The sequence below is a fragment of the Pleuronectes platessa genome, chromosome 15 (genome assembly GCF_947347685.1).
Source record: "Pleuronectes platessa chromosome 15, fPlePla1.1, whole genome shotgun sequence".
Lineage (NCBI taxonomy): Eukaryota > Metazoa > Chordata > Actinopteri > Pleuronectiformes > Pleuronectidae > Pleuronectes > Pleuronectes platessa.
In genome coordinates, this window is record NC_070640.1 from 7,338,420 (window position 1) to 7,366,286 (window position 27,867).

Sequence of the window (27,867 nt, forward strand, 5' to 3'; positions counted from 1 at the left end):
CAACGCGGGGGGGAAAACAAGGGATCCCAGTTGCAAATGTAAGAGGATTTTTTATTTAGCAGCCACCGTAAAGAGATTAGGGCGACAGCAGTGGAAGTTAAATTGTGCTGCATATAAAATGGGCGGGCTGGTCTTAATATTAGGTTGGTACAGCCTATTCTATAATAAGATGCTCTGCGCCTGGACACAGCCTGTGCGCCATGCGCTTTAATCACTGGCACGGTGGATGAACTAAAATGTATATTTTTTTGGTGTGGTGGAAGGGGGGGGGGGGGGGGTGGGGGCATAGAGACCTCGGTTCAGATGCGTTATAGTTTAGCACAACATCTTTCGGTGTGTGTATGTGTTGCTGACAGACTGAGAGAGTTCAACTCACTACAGCAGCGCCAATGAACAGTGAGAGAGGACCTGCGCATATCGTCAGCAGCCGCTTCTCCAGCCTCGAGCTAAAATTCGTCAGATCTGAGATCACAGAGGCTGTTTTATTTTTTCCCCCCCTCCCCTCATTCAGTCCGGCTAAGAAAAAAAAAAGATATTCACAAAAAGTTTGAGGATATAGGGGAAGCGGACGCCGAATACACCGCGACTCATCCGCTGTAAGTGACATTTCTCCCGGTTTGCATCGCCTGAGAAGGAGACCGAGGAGGAGAGAGGGAGCCACACTCGGATCTGGAAAGGGATGGTTCGTGTTTTCGCCGGACGCCGCTAGAATCGAAGACGAGTTTTATTATGGGGACGACAATGTGGTGGGGGCTGGGGGGGGTAGGGTGGGGGGGGGTTGGAGGGGTGTTCTCCGTCGAAAATGATGAATCGTTTAAGGGTCTATTTTATGGCGACCGAGAGCAGATGAGGAGTCTGATGCGTTTTCAACGGGAGGCAGCCCTGGCTTCAGCACCGCGGGACAGCGCTCCGAATGAATCAGCGCGCATTTGCTTAATTACTCTCCCGCCACGCACGAACTGGATCGCCGTGCGTGTATCTCAGAAGCAGCCTTGCGGGGGGGGGGGGGGGGGGGGGGGGGGACGACCAGTCGCACGCTGAATTCCTGCCCGGCTTCCAAATGCGTCCTGTGCTCCGTGCGTCGCCGCTGTGTCGAGGCTGATATTTCCTGTGAATAACTTAGAAAGTGAGCTTGTGCGGGATTTTCTCTCACATTCGTTTAATCTGCATCATCCACCACCACCACCACCACCCCCCCCCCCTCCTCCCCGTCCCCTCCCTCCCTCCCACCTCCTGCTTCATCAAATCCTTGTCAACGGAGGGATTTATTTTTTATTTTTTTCATTTGAACAGAGCATTGTTTGCCCCCACCATCACCATCACCACCGCCAACCAACCAACCAACCAACCACGACTCCCATCCGTTCACAGTGCACCTCGGAACATCACCAGCAAGTATAGCCGGCGTATCGCGTTCTCTCCCGTGGGCTTTGAGTCAAAGGCACAATTCGATGGTCGCTCGTGGAATGTACGGCTTTTGCGCGTTTGCACAAGTAAGTGATTGGTCCTCGCGTGGACCACATCGATGATCCTGTTCGGGAAACGTGCATGCGAGCGTTTGTGTGTTTTTTTTTTGCGCAGACTGTATTGCTTACATACTTTATGACCCGGCTGACATCATAGCTCGATGATTAAGAAGCGAGCAAACGCTGTGATTTTAGGGGGATTCGGTTTTCACATTGCAGGGTTTTAGAAGGGGGGGGGCTGTGCACAGGTGCTACGAGCTCACCACAGGATGTATGTGCTCGATGATGTGACGCCTTGTTATTCCTGCTTAATTATTATGCGCTACAGCCACTGCCACCACATATGCCTGTGCATTGGGTGACAGTTATGCAAGTCGTAATTTGCACCGGCTTCCTTTCTGGTCTTTGAAATGTTGAGAGGCTTCTTTTTATTTTAAAAAAAAAATCTCGGTGTATAGGGTGTTTATAGGTATGCACAATCTGTGAAGGGTGCGCGTGTCAGTTAACGTGTGATGGCCCAGTGCACGTGGCAAGGCCGTTTAGTTTGCTTCACGTGCTGTCAGGGAATCTGTGTGTTAACAAGCTGGACAAAAATACATCACATGGAGCATCTCTATAGAAACAAGGTCTCCCTCAGAGACTGCACCCCCCCCCCCCCACCCCCCTCCATCCCACATGTTAGCCCGTGGTGTTCTTTTTAGGAAATCCACATGTTTCCTGGTACTTGACGTGATGGCATGTTGGGTTAATGGTGGACCACTGGCTCCTGGGACACGGGGACGACGTTCTGTAGTGATTCTCTCTCTCTCTCTCTTTGACCTCCAACAGTGAAGGGTCCTCATACCGCAGCCATGGGTGGACGGAGCAGGACGGCCCTTCTGTGTCTGTGGGCGTGCCTGCTTGGGGCCAGCAGCGTGCTGAGTGGGAAAAGGTAAGAAAAACTCTATATTTCACAAATGCGATGTGTGGCGTATATTGGATCATTGGACGAGGTTAAGGAAACGAAAGCCACATAATCTGCACACCTCATGCCCACTGTCCATACGACTCAGTGTGGAGCTTCAAGCATAGATTTGAGATGAAAGCTCAGCATGCTTATTATTGCAGGTCTAAGTATTGTTTATGTGATCAAGGCTGGGACACGGTGATTACACAAGCAGCAGTGACACATGGGGGACAGACTGTGAAGACCACACTGCGTTTAGAAAATATTAAATGCAGTTTGTTGAAGTGGACAGGGATCTTCTCGTGCTGGTCTCGGTGTGCGACGAATGTTCAATTTGCCGAAAACATTATTTCCGTTGTACAGTCAGTCAGGCAGTCGGACAGCCATGGAGGCAAGCAGGGGTACAACAGCCTGGGTGATGTTCTGACATCTCGCCTATTGCTTGGTTTGTTGGGCTACACTCTTACAGAGCAGATTTAATGTGGTTTTAACTGGGGCGTCCCCACAGGACACCTCCAGGACTATAATTGCATGAGTTAATAAGAAGTGAGAGGAGATGAGGAGCCAAAATAGCCACTATCCACAATACCACCACATTTTTCTACGGTTCACTAGCCTCGTGGGACAACATCTCTCAGGCTTCAGACCAGGGCTTTGTAAAGTAGATGATGTGTGTTGCACCGAGATATTTGGCACAAATACGAGCACACGTATTTGACATTTGCTGCGGGAGTGGTGGAGTCAATGAACAGAAAAAAACTCCCAATGTCAACACAGAGGTGTCAGATGTCACCTCACCAGAAGCAGACAAACAGAGGAGGGAGATGAGTGATTGGATATGAAATGACAGCAATGAGATCCAGTGTCATGTGACTTCAACTGCATTAATTCCCACATGATTCAAATGCTGGGCAGCCGTTCATACCCCGAAACGTCGTAAAGTGACTCCCCTCCTTGGATGAATTCATTTTACACTGAAACCTGCAGGCAATTGAAATACACACAATAACAGGTCAAACAGAACCAAAAGGTGAATCCTGCAGCTGCACGAGATCATCTGAGCTCTCGTCCCTTGATGGTTCTGCTGGAGAACCCTGGAGAAACTGAGGGGATCGGGCCTTTTTCTGCACGGTTGAATAATTCAGTGGAACTGTCACACGCAGTGGATTTCAGTGGTGAAGTCTTGAGATGGTCCAGCTTGCTTCTCTCTCTCTCTGTGACAACAGCTACGCCACAAAATACACACAGCCATACAGTACACGGTACACGTTTCCACTTACTCGCCCCGAGCACACTCAGGCTGCAGATGGAACGTGTCCTATTTTTTTATACATGATGCACAGCACTGTGTCATTATAGCACAATGACTTGATCTAATTAATTAATCACAGCCCGGGTTTGGGATGTACTGACTGGCAAGTGGAGAGAGGGTCTGATGTGTGCGGCAGGATGAGCTCATCAGAGAAAAATGTAAAAGTAGTGATTACTGCACTGAGGAACTGTCACTGCAAACTGCAAAGCAATTATCAGCCAAAGATTTACTGTATAATCCAATTCCCCTTTTGAAGTCACATACAGAATCGCACAGGCACACACACACACGCACGCACGCACACATACACACACACACGCCTTTGGGTGGGGGGTGGGGGGGGGATTTCAATGAAACACAGTAATCAGGAAGACCTCTGCTACAGTAGGTTGCCAATGAAAGAAATTGCCTTATAATTAGATATCCGAGTGACAAGAGGGACAGAGAGAGACGGACAAACACAGAATGAGAGAGAGAGAGAGAGAGAGAGAGAGAGAGAGAGAGGGAGAGAGAGAGAGGGGCCGTTCGGCAGAGTGTGTATGTGTGAACGGCACTGTTGCTGTTCAGATGACCTGTAGATGGGGGTGGTGTACAGGGTTTTATGAGGATGTGGCCCCTGGCTGATACATGTGTTTGTTCTCCCTCACAGAACATGTTTCCCTCTCCATTTTCTGTTCATTTCTCCATGGCATGTAACCCCAGCCGCCCCCCCCCCCCAAAACACCACCCAAATTTCCTGTAAAAATTTCAAGTTTAAAAGTAAAAAAAAAAAAAAAAATCATCCATTCTGACGCATCAGTATATCCAGTGAAAGACTATAATTCCACGACTGCAAGGACACAACTGCTGTGTGATAGATTCTTTCAAACGTTTGTCTGTTACTCCCGATACTCACTTATGGCTCGTAAGGACAGATTCTTATTATCGGCCAATTTGAAAGAGGTGTGGGACGTCCTTGCATGTTTCCTGCGTTGGTGGAAAGAAGTTGACTGTAACCCTTGGAGCTCACCCAAAAGCTGCTTCATTGTCCCGCTCTGATTTGGCAAATTGCAATTGCCTAAATTAATGTTCAAAGCATAAACATTAAAATGGGAGGAAAAAGGGGAAGTTGTGTTTTTATTGTTCTGCCTCAGCTGACGACGCATGGATGCAATTTATACTTCTTGTATCTGTGCTTGTGCAGATTCATTATTGTTTTGATCGTGAGTTTTCCAAAGCCTCCAAAACAAAATTGCTCATCACCATCTCTGCAGTTTCAGAGCTGGCGTACGGTTTCCAGATTTTTGTTTGGTTTAAAATTGGCACATTGAGGGGAGGCTTGAGAAACAAGCGAAATTGGACGCAGACAGATGTGCTTCAACCCTTTTTTTTACAAATCCATGCGTGACGTGGATGGAGCATCTTTATTTAGAAAGCAAAATGTTTAACGCCTCACATCCGACACTGAGATCTGACTCAATCCGACAGTTCAGAATGTGAGCTGCATCTCTGTGAAACGCTAAATCCCCAGTATCCTCCCCTTCCCCCCCCCCCCCCCTTCATCTCTCCATCTCCACATTTTCCCCTCTTCAACGTCTGTTGAGCCGTTCGTGCGTGTTTCTCCAGACGCCACTCTCTGCCTCCTTCTCTCCCCTCACTCTCGTTCCAGGTCCGGGCTAAGATCATCTTGATGACCTCTCCCTCTCCTTGGAGCCCTTCAGCTGCCGAGCTTGTTTCCAAACACTTGCTGTTTATTTAGCATGCAATCAAACCGAGCGCTATTGGCTATTAAAAAAAAAGAGGGAGAGGATGATTGCTTGGCGGCGTACGGTGCATTGTTAAGACTATCACGGGGGTATTATCAGCATTATCACACATGCAAACAAATGTGATACGGGCTGTGCAATATGCCCACTGAGCCCTGAGCCCACAGAACATGCAATCACTGATTCAAGTATGCAGACACACACGTGCACATGCACACTCTCTGACCGTTCCTTTCGCTGTTTGCCTTTTGGAAACACAATGTAATTAAGGGCTGCCTATTCCTGATTATACGATTGTTGGAATATTTATGCGCGGAGATGCTGCAAACTCTGCTCTCACGATTCAGCGTTGCTCGGAGCATTTTGTTTCATGTTGTTCAAACAGCACATTCAGCAAGGCCTTTGTGGTCCAAAAGACCATATTAAGGCATAAATAATGTATTATGATTTCTCTATTCTCTCTCTCTCTCTGCGAGATTGTTTCTATATGTGGGCGGGTGTGAGTGCGCAGGGTTACGTGTTCCCTGCAACCCAGTGATGAAAATAACTTAAACACTTGGTGTTATAAAAAAATAATGGGTTTTTTCTCCAGTGGATAACACAGGATAACTGGGCGTCATGGGATTTTTCCCCCCCCCCCTTTCCAGTCCAACACAGAACAATCACTCGTTTGTTAATCTCGTATCAATGTGATGTCAAACCTCATTGTCACACAGTGTGAATTCTAAACTGGCAACAATAATGAAGTGCGTCAGCGTCGAACAGGATTTGACAGTTTTCTTTTGTCCATTTTCTTTTTCTTGATGTGATTCATGATACGCTCTGTTCTGCCCATGTGCTTTGACGAAAGAGGTCTCTCCATCTACGTGCTGGAGTTTCTCTCTTTCTTGACTCTGACACATGATTCATTTGTCTGAGTTTGTTCTTAGTCCTTTGGCCGTTGTGACTGTGGTTTTTTTCTTTTCCGACTCTACGCTGTGACTTTAAATTGTTCTTTCTTTGCTTTGCCAGCGCTGGGACGAACGGCATGACAGATGAACAGAAAGATAACACCACAGTGTTCACCAAGATCTTAGACAGCCTTCTGGATGGCTATGACAATCGCCTCAGGCCAGGACTAGGAGGTCAGTAAACCCAAGTCATTGAATGTCTTTTTTCTCTAATGGTGACTGTTTGAATTGTTGTTGCAAATGTATAAAAATCATGCAAAATACAAGTGACTTACTGTCTCCACGAGCACACAATCCTGACTAAATCTGATAAAATTGGGTTGGGTTTCAGTGTCTGAATTTCCATCTGCTGCCTTCTGGAAACAGTGAATTGTTATAAAGTTGTACTATAAATGTAATTATATCGTGTGGGCACCAATTTCCTATCGTTAACCGTCCACTGGTGGTGTGCGAAACAAAATGGCTGTGAGTGTATGAGCAGAATCCCAAAACGGAGAGAAATAGATAAAAGAGACAGAACCAGAGAGTAAAAAGTGAAAAGAGGGAGAGATAATGTGAGAATTGGGGTGTGAAGGACACTGAGGATCTCACAGTGTGATGCAGCGGGCATCAAACAGACAGCGGAATAAAGCCCGGCCTGCTAGAAGTTCAGCAGCCAAGGGGAAGAAATTATGGATTATGATGGGTATCATTCATAAATCATGCAGTCACATTTCAGTTTCAGAATCAGAGGGAATGAGCCCTCACTCTCTCACACACACACACACACACACACACATTCATTGCCTCACTCTGCTCATTCCAAATGAATCCCCAGTGGATGTATTTGAGCCATCAGTGCTATGGGAACACAGTGACATATTTTCAGTAATGCTGCCATTCTAAACATTTATTAAGAGATTGAACCACTGTCCGGGTAGTGGAGCTGACACTAAAACCAAAACCAACAGAAATGGTTATCGACATCCAAAATTTACGCTGTGTGTTTTTGTGTTTATGTGGTTACGCTGAATATTAATATTTTTGTATTTCATATAAACTGAATAAATCAGATGCGCTAGCCAGGTGGTCTTGCATTAACAGGTAGTTAGGGGCTAATGATTGCCACCGATAGAAACTCACTCTGGCAATTTCCTGCTTCAACAGAGCGTGTAACCGAAGTCAAGACTGACATTTTCGTGACTAGCATCGGGCCAGTCTCGGACCACGACATGGTAAGACTCTTTTTCGTCTCTGTAAATGTCAGTAACCCCCCCCCCCCCCCCCCCCCCCCCCCCCCGCGGAGGTCTCAAAGCTGTAAAATATTTATTAATTAAATTCATTCCATTAAATCTCGATGTGCTAATAGAACCGCCACATGTGTGAAATGTTTTTGCTGGTGCATGATTTGTCCTCCCTCTCTATATAAATGCCAACCCCCCCGTATATATGCATGTGAATACTGTTTGCTTGTTTCTGAATACTATAAAATATTTCTTAGTTTGATATGTATAAGGAGTATTCATTTTTCAGAGCTTTCCACGCACTGAACTGTCTCTCATGGAAACTCTGCAGCTAGGTCAGACAAAGACATTTAATGCATCACACCACTTGACTCATGATTTCCTTAGTTTTCATCAATATGCTACGTAAAAAAAAAAACGCCGCGGGCTGTTCAGGCACGAGCATCCGATCTTTGCCCCGTGCACCGGAAACCAATTAAACTCGTCCAAATGTCTCGCTGCCTCTCTTTTAGCACTTGGGAGGGAAAGAAGACTCCCGTTATGTGCACGTGAAGTGTGTGTACTCTACTTGACATAATCTCAGTTAATTGCACTGGCTGACATGCGAACCAGGAGTATTTTGCCGAAGCCAGAAGGAGGAAGCTGAAGAACGTTTTCTCCATCTCCGGCCTCTCCCTATCCCACTCTCTTACCTTGAAGCTCTGTTTCAGCTCGCCCTAATTATCTTACGTGGATCCAGAGAGGAAAAGTGAGGGGAAGAGAACAGAGACATTTTTACTGGCTTCCTTTACTCTGTCGGGGCAGTCATGTGGAACCATTAAAATCTGCTCTCAGCCACAGTCGTAAGCTGAATCCAAAACGAGACGTCCGCCTAATTTTATATCCAGGGCTTCCCTTTTGTGTCAAGTGTAATTTAGATTACCAGGGAAAGAAGTTTCTCCAAATATGAATGCGAATAAGGGTCATTTTTTGGAACTTGAAGGCAGATACGACCAAGTTTTATTGCACTGAAATTACAAAGGCATCCATCCTGTACATTATATTTGAAATAGCTTTTCATCTAATGGTTAGGCGGGGGAGGGGGAGTGCTGGAGCGATCCTCGACAGGTCAATATACTGAAGCAACCATTTACACCTACTGTCAATTTAGAGTCTCCAATTAACCTTACTCATCTAACACCATTCTGATTGGCTCTGGACTGTGGGGGGAAGTGTGAGAACCAAGAGAAAACACTTCTCCTACACAGTCACAGGGAGAACATGCAACCCCCCCCCCCAACAGAAAGACCCCATGCCATCATGCTATCACACTGTTCTCTAAAAATGGAGGCGTTATTTTAGTAAAGAGAACCAGCTAGAGAACCTTTCCACCTCTGTGCACTTAGAGCCTCCCTGCTAAAAAAAACCCCTTTAACACGAGGAGACAGCTACCAGCAGGAAAAAACAGGCCCAAAATAGCACAAGATAGTCTAAGTGACACGAGAGGGAAAAAATGGAAAAAGTGCGAACACAAAAAAGGGTAAAATGAAATAAAATAGGTTGGATTACTCAGCCACTCACGAGATAACAGCTTTAAAAAAAAAAAGTGCAACAAGGGTGGTGTCTGGTTATCTCTTCTTTTTGTCATCGTCTTTATTGACTTCCCGTTGTTGTCCACTTCTCACCGTCCACCTGTAGGAGTACACCATCGATGTCTTCTTCAGACAGAGCTGGAAGGATGAGAGATTAAAGTTCACCGGCCCCATGGCCGTGCTGCGTCTCAACAACCTGATGGCCAGCAAGATCTGGACCCCCGATACCTTCTTCCACAATGGCAAGAAGTCTGTGGCCCACAACATGACCATGCCCAACAAGCTGCTGCGGATCACAGAGGAGGGCACGCTGCTGTACACCATGAGGTAGGCTGGCATGTTCCATGTTGAGGATTTGAAAGGGGGGGAAAAGCATTTGTATTTTAATATCAGCGCATATCCTTCACTGTAAATGAATGAGAATGGCTGGGGGTATATATATATATATATATATATATTATCTGAACAACAGGGAGAGTGATTAAATCTAATATTAGGAACAAACAGAAAATAATTAAAGGAAAACGTGGTCGATGATGTTGACATTGATTTCAGCTCAAAGGAACATTTGATAATTTCATTTGAGTTTTAATGTTCACTACCTGCGTTCATGGTAATGATGGAACACGCGACCACGTCCATGATATGCTCATGATAATTTTTCAATTTATTACAATTTATCATATTTCTTATATAATGTTTCATCTCTACTGTTCTTCAGAGATTATGGTCAGCCTTGTCTCTGTCTTGTGTGTATCGCAAACTTTACATTTTCATTACATTTAATCAGTCAGTGTAGTGTTCACCAGGAAAAATAAAATTGTTTTACCCAGTCATGATAAATCACGCTGGGGATGATATCTGACGCTCGCGAGCAGGATAATAAGGTGTACGAGCGGCCGAGTCTCGTTTAGAACCACACATAGCACCACAGAGGAGGTCAAATAAAACCTTTAATCACAACACAAACCCTGAGGCACACCGCAGAGTGATGCTGATGCGAGACGTCGAAGGTACGGACGGTAAAACGTTTGTTTTTTGCATGTTTATAGCAGGGGGAGGGGGAGGGGGGGTCGGCGGCTGAGCCCACGTGGCTGTCACAGATGAGCGAGATGAGAGATGGATGGGAGATTAGTGTGTCACGGGTGGCCTGACATGCCGGTTTTTCACCAAGCTGTCCGGAAATAAAAAAAGCCACAGCTCAGAGAACTGGAGCAGTGTCTCTCTCTGTTTCAAATAAAGAAGAAGGAGAAGGACTGTAGTTGTTCGGGGGGGGGGGGAGTACATCGCATTTTCTTTCCTTTTTGCTTTTCCCACAATCTCTGTACTCCTTCTCCTTGCTGATATTGTTTTTATTTTTTCTAATTCACTGTCCCTGTCTGTGTGAATCTCTCCAGGCTCACAGTCAGGGCGGAGTGTCCCATGCACCTGGAGGACTTCCCGATGGATGCTCATGCTTGTCCACTGAAGTTTGGCAGCTGTAAGTGGCCTCTATAGTCATACACAACCTGGCACACACACACGGGTAAACGCCCATGATCTCACGGCACAGCCACACACACACACACACACACACTCACACATACGCCTCTCTGACACGCTGTCACCTCCTCATCCGACGGGGAGCATGACCCCAGCACCAGTCCTGGATAAGGGATGACAGTGTGCTAACAGCTGTTCTCCCAGAGGGACTGTCCTTCCAAGGCCCCTCTGGTCCACCCCCCCCCCCCCCCATTCAACCCTGCCAGGCCCTGGAAGACCCTACAAGACCCCGGCAGGCGTGTCACGCAAAGACCTGTGTTTATCCAAGGCCGCCCTCTCACATATATATCCAGAGCATCCCACCAGCTGCTCACCTCTGAAAGCTAGCCCCTAACCCTGCAGCATCCACAACAAGAAATAGAGTGATGGAGGAGCGGAGACGAGAATAGAGAACGAGAGGAGGAACTGGGAGGTAGAAAGCCTGAGAGGAGAAACAGAAAAGTGAATGTCACAGTGGCGTTCTGCAGACAGCTGCACAGCGTGAGTGAGCGGACCGGGCTTCAACCTCCTTTAAATTGAACTCACTCCCTAAATATTTCAGTGATGAGCTCTCTCTCCCTTATGCTGCAGTCTGCAGTGGAGCCATCCTTTCCTCTGCAGTGGTCCGGCCACACCGCAGCTCTGACAGGTTGGGTGGCCGGAGGGAACGGAAGACTGACTTGGCTGTTTGGAGGTCATGTTGTCCTGTCGGGAGGTTGTTTGTTTGTTTCCCTACGAGCTGACGGAATGACGCGATGTGACATGACATCGCGTCACATCGCAAAATCCGAAAGTGTTTGACAAGAAAACACAAACACGCGAGTTTAGCTAAGGAAACGAGATGAGATAAACAGAGATGAGACACGGGAGCAAGGTGAGAGGAGGGAAGAATGTGCTTAAACAGCAAATGAGACAAGACAGGGAGCGCGGGGATGAGAGGAGATTTGACAAGATGAGAGACAAAATGAGATGAGGGAAGACTAAACCAGTGGAGTTTAGTGGGAGACCTGATTTCTGATTTGCCTTTTTTTTCCCACCTGGCAATGCTCCAAAAATATAAACCTGCGAGGCAACACATGACACGAGGCAACCGGAAAGAAAATCATTTATAACGCCTTTTCTCTCTGTTCAGACGCCTACACTCGAGCAGAGGTGGTGTACGTGTGGACCAGAGGAGCCGCCCAGTCTGTGGTGGTGGCAGAGGACGGGTCCAGGTTAAACCAGTACGATCTGATGGGACAGAGTGTGGATTCTGGTGTGGTGCTGTCCAGCACGGGTAGGTTAACCATACCCTTTTTAATTGTATTTCAACATTGATGACATTGTGTTTACGCTGCATTACTGAATCAAGTCTTTTTCAATGGTTCAAAAAATAAATAAAATCCCAGTGTCAATTATCTCTGCACGAATGAATAATCTGAAACTGAAAATCATGTAAATGCTGCATCAGGTCACCTGACACATTGCTTTGCTGCAACACTGATGTCCCAGATTCATAATTCCCCCACTGGCCGTCACATCTTTTTTACACCTCCTCCTCTTTTTGGTCCATTGATACTGGAAAAAATTTGTGACGGCATAAAATGGGTGACCTGTTTGCAGAGAGCAATGCGTTAAGCAGCCCTCTCCCCCCCAATTCATGCTTTGCTTTATTAATACCAAGCTCCCAAGACGCTGTAGCTTCCAAGTGTCATAGAGTAAGCCTTGTTGATGTGTGAGTGCACCTATTTTCATTGATATTGACAAATGTGTCTCTGGAAAAGCTAAAAACCAGCGTATTGTTATATCCAGATAAAAACCCTGTTCCTGTGAGTGTTGTATTCTCTCTGCTACCGGGCCTGTGTACACTGATGAAACGGATGCTGCCAGGGTATCGAGTTTGTTGAACAAATGACGCCCCCACAACCGTGCCGATAAATCTCCACTACACTAAAAACGAATGCCACAACACAACCGACAAGTTAGAAAAACATTACACTACGGGCACGGGTATACAATACATCTCCTGGATATGTATGGTGAAGGTGAGAAAGTGTGTCTGTGCGTTGGTCCTGACTCTCTGTCTCGTCCGCTGTCCACAGGAGAATACGTCGTGATGACAACCCACTTCCACCTGAAGAGGAAAATCGGTTACTTTGTGATCCAAACATATCTGCCCTGCATCATGACTGTCATCCTCTCCCAAGTGTCGTTCTGGCTCAACAGAGAGTCCGTCCCTGCCAGGACTGTCTTCGGTGAGTCGTCGGCTCGCTTCCCTTTCAGACATCTGAGGGGAACGAAAGGGAACCAGAAGGTTTCAGATCTGTTCCGGGGGAAAATCAATGTGGAATATACAGTACGCACATTTGGCAGTATATTAGAAACCGCCTAGCTAAAAATAACGCAGTCTGTTGCTATAGTACTACAATAAATCCGACCTGCGTGAAGGTTATAATGCTCAGCTATTTATCGAGATTGTTTTAGGGAGGTGTTGAATCAACCGTACATCACTTTAGATCATCTAGTTTGTGCTGCTGTCAAACTTATATTGCAATATACAGAGAGGTGTTTCTGTTCTGTAGCCTACCCTTATTGATATGAATGGGGTGGACAAAATAACTGCAACACACTGCTGTCTCCACAATGATCTGACTGTTCAATCAACATCTCTCTAAAGCTGCTCCAGGGAAAACGGAGAATTATAACCTTCATAAATGGAGGATCTGTTTCAGGACTGTTGTATTTTATAGTATTAAAGTTAGGGTGCACCTAATAAACTGTCAACTGATGAGGACATATAATATAGGTTCTGCATGTCATGGAATGATAAGTGGGATATAGTTTAAATATTACATTGTGATTTAAAACCAAGTATCATTGGTTTGCCTTCTATGGAGATGGTATTTTTTGCATGAATTATTTTATCAGCAGAAGACACTGTTATATATTCACTGCATACTGGTAGTAGTTTGGTTATAACATGGTGTCCTCACTCTTTGTTTGGATTTTAGATCCAAAGATAAATGACTGTATCACACATTTTGAATTTCAAAATGAAATACTGGTGACGCATGACTTTGGATTCAGTCGAAGAAACTGTGAAATGCACAGCTTCTCCACACACAGTGGAATACGAGTTACGTGCAGCTTTATATTGTTTATGCTGTGTGTTTCTGCTTCAGTGTGAACAATTCATTTGCATCTGTTAGAAAAGACTCGTTTGTGAGGAGGAGGCTGCTCCTGGAAAAAAAAAACAGGCCGGGGCCCTGACGTCTGTTCCCTGACGATACGACAGATTATTGATTGAGTTTGACGACTTGATGAGTGACAATCGGGGGGAAGCAAAGAGTGTGATGGTTTACTCGACATCACTGAAGAATGAATCTCTGAAACAGACAAAAAGCATTCATCTGAAAGAAAATCCCAACAATTTGGGAAATACTTGTATTTGCTCTAGTAGATGAGCACCAGTGACTGAGCCAGCACAGCAGAATGGACAAGAGGAGCTGATCTATATCCTGCCTCAGACAACAGCTCGCAAAAATGCCAACACCTCTAAATCGTCCTGATTAAGACGTTGTGTCTCAAAGAGAAAATTACTAAAAGGACAAGATGCTGTAAAATGTCTTATGAAGCGTTTTGCCGGGCGCGGTGACTTCACGGTGTCACTGCTGGTTGCCTGGCAACCACACAGTGATGACAGAGGAGAATCAGTCTTCTCATCTAAGTCTCTGGAAATAATCTAATAAGAGCTGTGGCCCACATTTCTAACTGTTGCCTCTAAGGATCTTACATTTTAGAAGGAATCTGACACATTCTTAACGCACGTTATTTTTTTATTCTGTTCGTACTCTGCACCAATGAAGGGAACACAAGCTCTAATCAACTGTGGCGCTGGCTGCAGCAGAGTTTCAAGCCCAAGACTCACTGTGAATTTAGATGTACGTGCTCTGAATGTGTGTCAACAAGTGTGTGTGTCTGTGTCCTCCTGCGTGTGCGATGAATTTGTCACTGTGGGTCTATTTATGCATGTGTGTGTGTGTGTGTGCGCGCACAGCGATTGGCATATGTGTGTTGTGTGTGTGTGTGCTTGTATGTATCTGTGTGTGTCTGTGTGAGTGTGTGTACGTAGCATGTATCTGTCCGTCTGTCACACTGAGGTCTTACATAATACTGCCCAAAAGGAAAGCTTTAGCTAGTCTGCAGCATGCTCTGTAGCAGCACAGCAGCAGGCAGAATGTCCTTGAGTTACCTCATCATACACTCTTTCTTCTTTTCTCTCTGTCGCTCTCACTCTCTCTCTCTCTCTCTCTCTCTCTCTCTCTAGCGCTCTCCCTCTTTCCTCCTGCTCTTCTCATGTATGTCAGTGTCTCCCCTGGCCCACAACATCCAGAGCTCTCCCGAAAACGTTACACAGGCACTCGATTTTGCGGCTCTGCGGCATGCAGCAGTTTTATTCTTTTTAATATACGCTTCCTGCAATGTTTCGGCGTTTTTTTTAGTGTTTATTTGTGAGTGTTTTAATCTGTGTGTGTGTGTGTGTGTGTGTGTGTGCGCGCGCCACAGCTTGCTACCTGCGGTGCTCATCACGTGTCGAGGGGAAATGAGGATGGCCTAGATTAGGTTCAAACAACTATCTAGGGCATGTGTGTGTCCCTCATGCTATCACTGCTGGTTCTGCTTCACGAGATTACAAGCGTGCGCGCACACACACACGCACACACACACACACACACGCACACACACACACACACGCACACGCACACATGCACACAGTTGAATAACCACATGCACATGCCTTCATGAAGACACTGCACCGCTGCAGCTTCCAGGTGCACTAGGTAGGTCATTCATGTGATTAATATGCATCATCTGAGGCGGCAGATGAATGAGCCCGTTCCTCAAAGAGGTTACAATGTCAATACCGATTTAAACGAATCGTTTGAAAGACATAGCAGGCAATCCGGATCTTTAATCGCCATCTTAATCCTTAAACTATCATCTGTGTCAAAGATTTATGTGGCACATAAAGCAAGTGTACATGTGTCTCGCACCATTAGGATGGCAGGGTACACTGAGCTGTCCTGTCACAGAGGCTCATGCATTGCCTATGTGTGCAGTATGTCTTCATCTTACAGACCGTCTCGATGAATCATATTCAAAAGTCAACTTAAATAACAAGCGACCAGGAAGCAGTCAGTGTCAACACAGAAGCATTGCGCCGCGTGTTCATGTTAGATGGAGGTTAATGTTTACTGCGGTCTCACTTCTCGAAATGATTGTTGTGTATGAAGGGGGAAATGTTTTCCCAGCACCTCTGCCTCCATTTGTCTTGTTGTGACGTCGCCCCGGCTGCATTTACTGATTATTTTTGAGAACGGCGCTTTGAACATTCGATGGCTACGACACGAGGCAGAGGGATGTCAGGAATGTGGAACAGGCGGCTAGCGGCTTGGAAGGAACGGTTTCACGACTCTGATCGACACAAATAACACCTGATGTAGTGTCAGGCCTCTTTTCAGAAAGGCACATCATCATATACATGATAGCAAATGTAATGATTTTCTGAATTATGTCTGACATGGTCACATTCCCAGGGCAGCACAAGTCTAAGTTTAATTTAGTTGCATTCACATTGGGGTTTACCATGACACAAGGTTAAATACACATAGAGATAAATAATAAAACATATATTGTTTTTACCGGTCGTTTTATAAATATATCACTTAATTATTGCCTCTTATGCACAGAGAAATAAAAATTGGTTCAATACACGACACAACCAAACTGATAAGCAGATCAGCCCTGCCTCCATATGAATTTCATTAATTACATCTACATGGATGATTGATGATCTACGTGGGAAAATGGGAATTTAATAAGGCTCCCAACTTAATGTCTTGTCATCCAGTGCTTTTTGCTCTGTCTGGAAATTATAAGGTAAGCAAACGCTTACATGAGAATTTTTTATTCGTTGTGAGGAATGGGGACAAGCATCACCCGTGCCCATGATGCTCATTAATTACATTTTCAAAGGGAAAATAAGTTTATAAATCCATCACTGATGAAAAACCCTCTTCTCCCTTCATAACGTCATTTTTCATTTCACCACTGTCACTCGCCATTAACACAACTCCATCTTGCCTTCGAGTTGCAAAATAATGTACAAGCGCTGTGGCACTTTACAAAAAAATCCTGCGATGCCAAAAATTAATGATGAGTGGCTACACGAAGACACTAAGTGATAAAGACTCATTATTAGAACAAATATGTGGATGAAACCAACGATGTTACATACACACAGAATAAAGACCAAAAGACTGCAGGGGAACAAACAAAAACCTGCGAGGAAAATTGCACCTGGAAAGAAAATATGGCTCTTTTATATAATATATATTTACCACAGGAGCAATGACTAAACTCCACACATGCAGTGTAATCACTCCTCCAGCAGACACGTACTCACAGCTTGGTTTCTCCTTGTTTTCATTTCAGCACAACACAATATCGATGCATCACATAGTGCACCGGTAAGAATAATAAACAGGCAGCCACTGTGACATTATACTGTTTGTAATGTCTTAGTGCTACAGATGTGATCAGGTTTACATTTTCAACACAGATGTTCGATGCTGACAGAGCCCCCCCCCCCGCCAACATGTACAAACAAAGCACAGTTTAAATTTCATTATGTGACTATGAAGCACAGCCTCTGCACTGAATCTTCTCCTCAAGCCTGCCCTGTAGATGAATAGGCAATTTGAAAACACAGCAGTGGGTAGAGTTATCTTATTTATCATTGTGCCCGATTAAAAGGCTGATTGGTTTATGGCCAGTTCGGTGTACTGGAAAACCGTTGGCAATTTATTTATCTGCGGTCCAAATGAAAAAGCAAAAGGAAACCGCCACTGATGGCGCTGATATGAAGCTCGGTTCTCCTCTCTCCCCCCCCCCCCCTCCCCCCCCCCCCCCCCCCCCCCCCCCCGCCACTCTCCCTTCCCCCCGTCTCCCCCGCTCCGCCTCTCAGCTGTCAGGGACAAGATTGCCTCCTTCTCCCCACTTTGAGAGCTATTGACTGGGCATTTATTGGTTCTCCCATGATGCTGTTTAATGTATCTGCTCATTAGGGAACAAGACCCTGTGTTTGTGTCTGTGTGTGCGTGAGTGTTCTGGATGTGTATGTACACAAATGTGAGCACGTGTGGTAGTCATCGGATATATATATATATATAGATATGTCTGCTATATGTGCACATGTTGGTTGTTTGCCAGTGGGTGTCTTCATAAATTAACGATTACTCGGTGACACAGTGCTTCCATGTGTGTGTGTGTGTGTGTGTCTGTGTGTGTGTGTGTCTGTGTGTCTGTGTGTGTGTGTGCGTGCCAAGGCTGTGGTGCTGGAACACTCATTTAATTCAACTGCCAATCAAGACGTCAATTTGTTTCTTCACTTATGCAAATCAAAGGTGACCTAGCTGAAGATATCGTGCCTCTCAGTCAGCCCCCCCCCCCCCTCCCCCTCCCTCCTGAGGCTTCAGTTATTGATAAGGCCTGCATTGATGAGTAGCCACAGCACTGTGGGGAGATGTTGACAGACATGCAACAAAGACAGCTTCTCCCCTGGGACCAGTTGAGAGGAAAATGAAAAGTTGCTTGACAACTCCCAACACCCCCCCGGCCGTGTTCATTCATCAACTGTACTTAGGTTACTACTCACTGAGGTATCAGCATGAGATCCAGCTGATTGTTCACATGTTTCCCATAAAAGTACAAATCCTGGAAGGGAAGCTTATAAAAACGCCACTTTTGTGCACCTGAATTTTATTTTGAAGTGTTTAGTGCCAACACAAAAAATCGTGCAGTTGTTCCATTTGTTTTCACAACAAAATGAATACAAACAACTCTAATAGCGTAGTATTTCTGTAACGGTTATGTTAAAGCGGCTCTTAGAAAATAGTACAGGTTTAGTAAGTAGAAAGATGGTGGAGCTCAAGATGGAACATTTTAATAATCAATATTTCAGTATTTCAACCTTTCTTGAGTACCTTTTAAAGGAAGTCTTTCTCCCTCCAGTGGGGCTAAGTGCACGCTCACACATCGTGGGGAATATGGATTCCTCTATACAATGCAAGTTCTTGACCTCCCTATGCAAAGTGCTTTGGGATAATATATGTTGTGATTTGGCGCCATACAAATAAAAAACTGAATTGAATTGAATTCATAGTCCTGCAGATGTGCAGTCCCCCCCAGCGACTTCTAAAAGCTTACTTACTGGCTCTGGCATTCCTTTTTTTCCATCCCTGCGAATGCATGGCAGGTATTCTCTGTGCCATTATTGTTCTGGAGCGGTGGTGCGTGCCACATAGTTCAATTACAGCAACTTTATCACGAGGCTCTTTAGCAACCTGCCTTGATGCTGGATTCCAAAAGCATAAGTGGTCTTTGAATGAGCACTCGTCCCCGCTGCCCCATGCACGTTTGACCTCATCCCAGATTTAAATTGTCCAGATTGATTTATTGCCATCTCACCCAAAACATTGTCAGAGGCAAAATTCTGTCTGGAATCAGGAGGAATTGGAGCAGAGGGACAGAGAGAGAGAGCGAGAGAGAGAGCGAGAGAGAGAGAGAGAGAGAAAGAGAGCGAGAGAGAGAGAGAGAGAGAGAGAGAGAGAGAGAGAGAGAGAGAGAGAGAGAGAGCAGACATTTCCCTGAAAGCTCACTCTTCCCCACAAAGACGTGTCTGTGGTTTGGCCTTGGTCCAGTCGCTGAGCAGTGGAGTTTGCCTGAGACCGGTCAGATTAGCTGAAGCCTGTCATTGAGGGATTGTCAACCAGAGCAATCAGTGTATAATAGGGAAGATTAATTATATTAATAGCAATTTTAAAAAATTACTTTGCACCATATGCTGAACATTTTTGTTTGACCCGAAAGGACACACAAACTGGCGCCCATTCATTGATTTTTATCTTTGTCTGGAGCAATTCATCTTCTGATCCACAGGCTTCTAAAGACAGTTGAGCACTAAAACTCCATCAGACTGATCAGCCTGACTAAATTAAATCAGAACTCTCTACGTTTCACTTAATGTGTGAGACATTTGTTCCCTGTTATTCTATAAAAAATGGATATTGGGCTGTTTTCCCACGTTTAGCCGTGTAAACCATTTCCTTCATGAGGCTGCAGTGATGTGTCACCTTGTTATCTATCACCTTTAATCCACAATTTAATTTCCCCATACTTGCTCTCTCGCACCATCTTTCTCCAAAGATGTTTCCTATTTTATATATGTGTGTATCCGAGAGTGAGTCCACAAATAGAGGGCCAAAAAATCGCATTAGAAGATATGTATCGTATAAATCAAGTGTCGCTGATTGTGCACACGGAGCTAAATTGAGTGGAAGGGACTTTCCGGAATTGAGTTACTCCACTATTAATCCAGTTAGAACTTTCCAGATCGGTGACTTTGTTCATTAACAGCCCTCAAAGCCTCAAGTCTATTAGTTACAACATGTCAAATGGAGTCATTTAAACCCGGCTCTGGAGTCACGTTCTAATGAATCAACCCCCTCGTGTTCTAAATGGTTCCTAAGCAGAGCTGTCACTGGACGGACACACGGGGGGGGGGGGGGGGGGGTACACACACACAGACACACACGTACATGCAGATGATTGTAAAAGATACACACAGAAGGAAAAGAAAAGACAAAGCTTTGATATTTTAAAAAACGGTTTTTTCTTCTCTCGTGGTTTTAAGACGTTGGAGGAGGTGGAAGACTTGTTTCCATGACAACCGAGCCTGTCAAACACAGTAAAGTATATATGATTCAAAGCATCTGGGCGCTTTCATAAGGACTTGTGTAATACCCAGTGGAGCTGCCTTCATCATCCCCCACTAAAATGAACTGATTTACTGGGGCAAACTGAAAACAGGTTAAACACCATAATGTGATAAAACTCCCCTTTCATTCACCGTCTTTCATACGGCACCTCACATGTCTCTGTAAATACTTATACATGCTTTCATCCTCCCCTGGACATATATATATATATATTTATAGATTTTTTAGTTGTTCCCGATAACAGCTGTCCCTTTGAATACTTCATCTTTCCCATACCTCAGTGGCACGGAGTGTGAGCTGTCTCTTCTGTGCTCCAGCACCTGCCGAGGCCATGAGTTTGCATAATCGCTGGCGAAAATCACTTCACCACTGGCCGTGCTGCAACGGAGACTACTCTGGCACGCGCCTCATAAAGCAGTGACACCTTGATGCTAATGTCGCACTCCAGCAGAAGTCTTAACACGCTGCTGTCAAACTTTAAACGGCATCAACTTCCCCTTGTCACAGATATTGTGGGGAGCGCACACGATCTGGACAAAGAGACAATGAGAGGTGCTGGAATGTTTTCAGGCAGCTCCACTGTTTGGAATTCTGCCCGTGTGAAGCTCAGCGTGAGATAATTTTTTTTTTTTTGTAGGATGTAGAAAACAAATCGTCCCGGCGAACAGAACAATATTAACGTTTTGCATTTTGTGTAAAAAGCTGCGCAAGTTTCCTCATTTATCTCGAGCAAATTAGCCGCGTGTGAACATAATTCCGAGCTGAGATAGAGGGGTATGGAAAATCTGGTGTGAATACATGAGTAAGCATGACTTAATATTTCCATATCTCCTGCTGCCATGCACCCCCACAACAATGCATCCACAAATCAGTCAATGCCCTACTTAGCAGTTGGGGGGTCGCAGAACAAGGTGTGGATTCTGTGACATCACATGACATTATTAATACAATCACTATAGCATAAAAAATGACTTTCAGGCTTTACACCACATTATCTGAATTCAACAGCGGCTACCTTTATCGTTCACATCCTCCCTCTCCATCTGTGCACATCACATACACAGGAAGCTGAGTTTAGGATATTTGATTGGATTCATAATTCATATTTTTTCCTTTGTTCAAGCTGTGCTCAGTGCAGTTGTAGTATGTGTGCGATGATTTGGGAAGTGTTGCTCTTAATCATTCCTCCTTCCGTCCTTTTTTTATCTGTTTAAACTGACTATCTACCAGAGACCTTTTCTTAAAGACCATGCAATGAAAATTTCAACAACAAATTATTTCAGAAATAAAATATCTTTGACCCACTTTGTTATTCTTCTGGTGCCATAACAAACACCAGGAATGTATGATCACACACCCGGTGTACCTAATATTCAGATGCAGTAAATCCATCAGAGGTGTCTTGTTGGCTCATGGCTAATGGCCAATCATTTATTTGGCTCTGACTAATGAGAACATAATACTCATCCTTTATGCTTCATGCCACCGCACCAGAGTCAGCAATGCCAAAATCATGTGAAAAGGGAGTGGGAGGATGAGGAGTCAGTGATTCATCTCCTAACACTTCAGCAGAACAGAGGAGGAAGAGTCCATGGATCTGAGGGGGAACAGTAACATTTGAGGACACGTGTAATGACTTAGTATTAGCTGTGTTTGCAGTTTGGAGGTGGTGGAGACAATAACAGAAACATTACATAACTGTAAGTGAATGTAATCCACTGTCTTTTGATACTTGAATCTCTTGAAACTAGTGTTGATTCTGTTGAGCAAATATAAAAGGGTCCCCATGTTGCAGCTGCTGTTTGATACAAACTCGTTGTAAACAATTGAAACTGCAAATTAGAAAAAGGCAGCTGTAGAATTATTCATATTAAGTTAACCAGCTTTGTCTGAGGTCTTTCATAATTGATGGTTCGTTCGCCACAAACATGACAAAGCCGAGAAAGTTTGAACCAAAGAGAAGTCGTAACAATCCAGTGAAGGGAAGGCAACACTGACAGAGAGGAGCGGTGGTGATAAATAGATCATAACAGCGCTGACTGACAGTTGAATAAACAACTGTCTGATATAGTCATCGGAGATATTGAGCAATATTCTTCACAGATGTAGTTTTTCATTTCAGTTGTTAGCTGTTCCCGTCCAGCCGCTGCAGGGTGGCCTCCTTTTTTTCTAACATTTGAATCAGAAGAAGATTTTCTTTAATATTAGAGTTCGCCTGAGTGTCTGGATCAACAAAGGACTGAAAAGTTCAAGGTTGAAAAGTTTGCTCAGAATTGAGAGAAAGACACGATCATCCTTTGATGTTTAAAATAAATCTCAAGAAGCCGATTAGGAGACGTTTCTTTGGATCTTTTCAACATCACAGTGTGTGTGTGAGGCTATCATGTACATGTGTGTGTACTGTACATAAACATGTTTCTGCACACGCAGCATGTGTGTGGGAGGCTCCCCTCTGCATTTTTCATAGTTCCTGTTGGAGCCAGCTGTTCTCCACCTCCCCTCATGATAGCCCAGGCTGAAGCGGTGGAGTGATCGCTCCTTAGGCTGATGTTATTTGGTGTGTAAACATCTGCAGTAGCCTGTTCTGTGACGAGCACCGCATTGTTAGCTGCGCTCTGACCCAGTTCCTCTGCTTCCCAGTGCAGGGTCTTAGCTTCCAGTAGCTAATGGTGCACTTGATTTTCCTCGACGGGCATCCGCTTCTTTTATCAGGCACTTCGAACAAAGATTGTTTACTCTGATTTATTTTTATTGCGAATGCTTTGGCGCTGGTGTGGAGGTCAAATTAAGCGAGAAAGACTATTTTATAATCAGCCGCCGCATCTCTGAGGCTGTAACTGCATCTCTAAGCTGCATCGGCAGAGATCTCTTCCTTTCCGAGTCTATTAAAAGCACAAGCTGCAAGAGTGCTCACACAGATTAATGTGAGTGAACTGCAGCCTCATTGGATTTATTAATATATATAAAAACACTTCCCATGCACAATATGACGTCCCTATATCATGGTACCATACCCATGCTGCATGTAAATACTTTGAATTTACTGCCAAACGGTAGCTAGTGTCAACAGTAAATTCACTTTTATGCCACATCACTCCTCTAGAAAGGGTTTGATGTCATGAAATTGACGAGGTTGGCGACTCCTGGAACCAATTTTAAAGGGGTTTCAGATATTTTTATATAATATGGAGTGTTAACATATTTCACCTATTTGATCTTCATACACATGATACACAGGTGAGTACCGATAGCATCCATATGATCTTAGATATGCTAATCATGTATGGATCTTTGTATTTCCCTGCAGGAGTGACCACTGTCCTGACCATGACCACACTCAGTATCAGTGCCAGGAACTCTCTCCCTAAAGTGGCCTACGCCACAGCTATGGATTGGTTCATCGCTGTCTGCTATGCATTCGTCTTCTCGGCCCTCATCGAGTTTGCCACAGTCAACTACTTCACCAAGAGGGGTTACGCCTGGGATGGAAAGAGTGTGGTACCAGAGAAGGTATGTGAGGCAACTCTTTTATAATGTCTTCCTCCAAACACAGAGAAAAACAAAACAAACAAACATGCTATGGCTTGTTGCGGTTATATGGCACGTGGCTGTGTTTCCAGGAAGTGGATGAACTCCTAATAAGACCTGACACCAGTCACAGAAAAGAAAATGTTAAAAATTACATGCATGGAGTCCGTTTTAAAATGTTGCACCAGGAGAGTTAGCACTTAGCTGCAGAGGGAGCAAGGCCGAGGCAGGAACATTTAGTTGTTGTCGCAGGCTCATCTCATAGAAAATGCAATTTGTGTAGCATGACATGAACATGAATAGTTTAGTGTTCATCTTGTGCTTTCTGCTCCACTTGTCTCCATGCTACGGTTAGCAGCGCGGTACTCTCACTACTCTGCAGCAGTTTTATTTTATGAATTGTTTTTATTATTAATTCTTAGATGGCTGAGGTTAATGTTTATATTTAGAAATGCAGTGGGTTCCAATTCAAGTGAATGGGATAGTGGTCTAAGACCACTGTGGACCCTATGGTATTTGGTGGTGAGGAATGAACATTTCAAATATACATGAACAGTCAAAGCTTTAACCAGAACCTTTTTGTCCTTTTTTTTTTGTATTTTTCCAATATTTCCCCCACAAAAACAAAATCAGCAAAAGAAGAAGAAGGAGTCCCTCCTCAAGAAGAACAACACCACAGCCTACCCAGCTGCCACTGCTACAGCCTTCGCGCCCAATATTGCCAGGGACCCTGGATTGGCCACTATTGCCAAAAGCGCACCGCCGCCCCCGTCCGAGCCCAAGGAGGAGCCAAAGCCCAAACCTCCAGAGGCCAAGAAAACCTTTAACAGTGTGAGCAAGATAGACAGGATTGCCAGAATAGCCTTCCCATTACTCTTTGGAACCTTTAACTTGGTCTACTGGGCAACTTACTTGAATAAGAAGCCCAAACTGCAGGGAATGGATCCACACTAATCCATGTTTCATTCCTTTTAAATTATATCTGTAATTATTTCACTTTCTTTCTTATTCCTCCTTAAAAAAAGTGTTTATTTTCAGACGAACATGGTGTCCATGCTGGTTTGAATTCCCAGTCGTTGCATTGCTTCTATGTTTACCTAAATTTTGAAGATTTTGACAAAAGAAAAAAAGAGGGGATAATAGAACGAAAACGAAACTGACTTTTGAGAGGGTGTTGTTCAGCTCTGGGACAATGCTACTTAGAAAATACAAATATAAATATATAGCCAAGAGAATGCTATTCTACAACTGCACATAACCCAAACTGGCTTTCTTTTGTTTCTGTTTCTTTTTTTTAAAGTTTCTTTTCAATTTTATTTAAACATGTATCACAGACACGGGAAAAACATATTTGTGTATATGCATGGGCAAGGCATCGTATCGTTTACGTTAAAAATGTATTTATTATACTGTTCAACATTGACTGATGGCTTAGTTTATTTGATATCAGCAGCAAAATGCTACGCTCGGTCTTTGTCAAAATATCTTCCATCCTCTGTAGATGTTTTATGAGGTTGATTACTTTATTCTTCAAAGATATGTTAGGGTTTCTGCAATAGCAATAAAACATGTCTCAGTGGACACACCATTTATTTAGGGATAAAAAAAAAAAACATCTCTGTGCTCAGCATTGAAAATATTAATTTCCTTTCACAGCAATGTAAATATAATCAAATGTTAGAGATGTCAATATTATGTTTAAGCTTTGCAAAATGTAACTAAAGGGTATGTTTAATGAATACATGGAAAAGTGAACTTTTATTTTATTTTCATTTTGTTTTTTTTGTTTTTGTTTATGATACTTTCTACGAAAAAGAGTATATACTGGTCTAATTCACGCTTAAGTGACTGTTTCTCACCAAGTTAGCGTTTCCATTCAAAGCTGCTTTCACGATGAAGTAAAATATTGTTCAACTGTGTGTTTGTGTGTACACTGATGGCAACAACAGCAACAACAACATCACCAGTGTAAACCTGAGATTGACTATTTATGAGTAAGAATGTAAAAAAAATTTCATCTCAAATTCCTGGAGTGCATTTCACATTTAGAATTAAAACACGTATTATTTACTTATTTTGTTTGTTTTTTTTGAGCTTTTAACCATTGATGACGCGGCCTCGTTTAAAAAAAAAAACGCCATTTATCGCAGAGTACAGTTAGCATCGCTTAAAGACGAGTGGGGCACACTGAGAAGGAAGTGCCTTTTTACCGATATCCCAGTTGAAGGTGTGATGGCTGTTACTTTGCATATTGATGGCGCGATCTGTATTATCCATCCCACTATTTCCTCCCTTCAGCCGAAAGTTTAAAACATACCACTCAGAAAGTACCAGCTACACTGCCTTCAGTATCACATGGCCGTTTGGACTCATTTGTTGCTGCTTGTTGGTGAGCAACAGCGAGGGGACAGGGACAGAGACAGAAAGAGACAAAGAGAGGGAGGAGATGTTGAGTCGAAGTGGCACTGTAATCTTACTTTAGCCGGCGCTGTGTTCCGCACAGAGGACTTGTCTTGTAGTTCTACGATAGTGACGAAGATGAATATATTTTTGTAGCATGATGTCAATCCCCCTTCTGAGTAAAAAAAACAAAAAACAGAAACTAGCGCAAATGTAAAAAGAATGCTTTCGTTTTTTTCGTTTTTTTTTGTCTTGAACATTGCTTGCTCTTTTTTTTCTTCTTTAAAACTTAAAACACACACACACAGACACACAAACACACACACACACTTTAGAGAAACACTTCTTCTCTGTGGCACGTTAAAGGTTTCTGAACGGTCCATTTAAAATTATGTTAATGTAGCAATATTAATGAGCAAGGGCTTTTCTTAGGAACTGAACCTGACACTCAGTCTGGGGGTGATATCCATTGTAGCTGTACATTGACCCCTCCTACTTGTCGTTTCATCAGTATGCTGTACATAGAGATCAAACTAATTATTTAGATTTTACGCAATGTATCAATGCATTGTGCATCTAACCGGGGTCCAGACGCATTTGGCTCCCGCTCTTATCTTTGTTCTGCAAAATCTCCAGATTCCTCGCCGTGGAGTGGGGGTGCATTGCATTGCAGTATACGCTCTGGGCGTGCTTTCTTTGGGGGGAATATGTTTAACAGAGCACTGAACAGGCCAAAAGCATGCAAGGAGATCACACGTTCGCCAGAGGGTAACAAAAAAGACATTGGTGGTTGTTGCTATTGTTATGATTTGCATCATCATTATGGCTAATACTGAACCTGTCCCCTGATGGCTTACGCCAGCTGTCTACTGTTCACAGCCACTAAACCTACAAGCTGAGGGTCACGGAACTGCAGAAGGTTCAGGGTGAAGAGTTGTATAAAGATATTTGAATTCTAAACTATTGTATGTATGTTTATTATCATGAAGAAAAAAATATATATACATATGTAAAATACATAATGCATACAGTATTTGATTATATTAATGAAGATATTAGCTAAGATGATGATGAATATTGTTTGTATATCAACCTATTGTTATGCATTTTGCACATTTAGAAGAACAACAACATTTACATTTATGTAGTCAGCTTTGTGCTATGCAAGGACAGCTTCGAACCACTTCATCGACCTTCTCTCCCCGATCATTGTGTTTCAGATTCCCAAGCTATTATATATATATATATATTAAAACAAAAGAAATTCAAAAAAAGCTTGGCTTTTATATCAGCTGTGCAAACCATTCGCTTATTTTGTTTTGTTTTCCAACCATGGCTAAACAGGGTGACGACAAGGGAAACGGTGGATTATCTCTTTTGTTTGCGC

At 43.9% G+C, this 27,867-nt stretch overlaps 1 protein-coding gene across 1 annotated transcript; it reads left to right on the forward strand.

Annotated features, from left to right (window-relative positions):
• Window positions 1-2,317: 2,317 nt before the first annotated feature.
• Window positions 2,318-25,034, forward strand: gabra1 (gamma-aminobutyric acid type A receptor subunit alpha1). Its single transcript, XM_053441519.1, has 9 exons — window positions 2,318-2,397; window positions 6,481-6,593; window positions 7,566-7,633; window positions 9,320-9,540; window positions 10,611-10,693; window positions 11,867-12,010; window positions 12,816-12,968; window positions 23,860-24,062; window positions 24,714-25,034. Exons 1-9 carry the CDS (start codon window positions 2,318-2,320, stop codon window positions 25,032-25,034), a joined length of 1,386 nt encoding a protein of 461 aa, XP_053297494.1.
• Window positions 25,035-27,867: the final 2,833 nt, after the last annotated feature.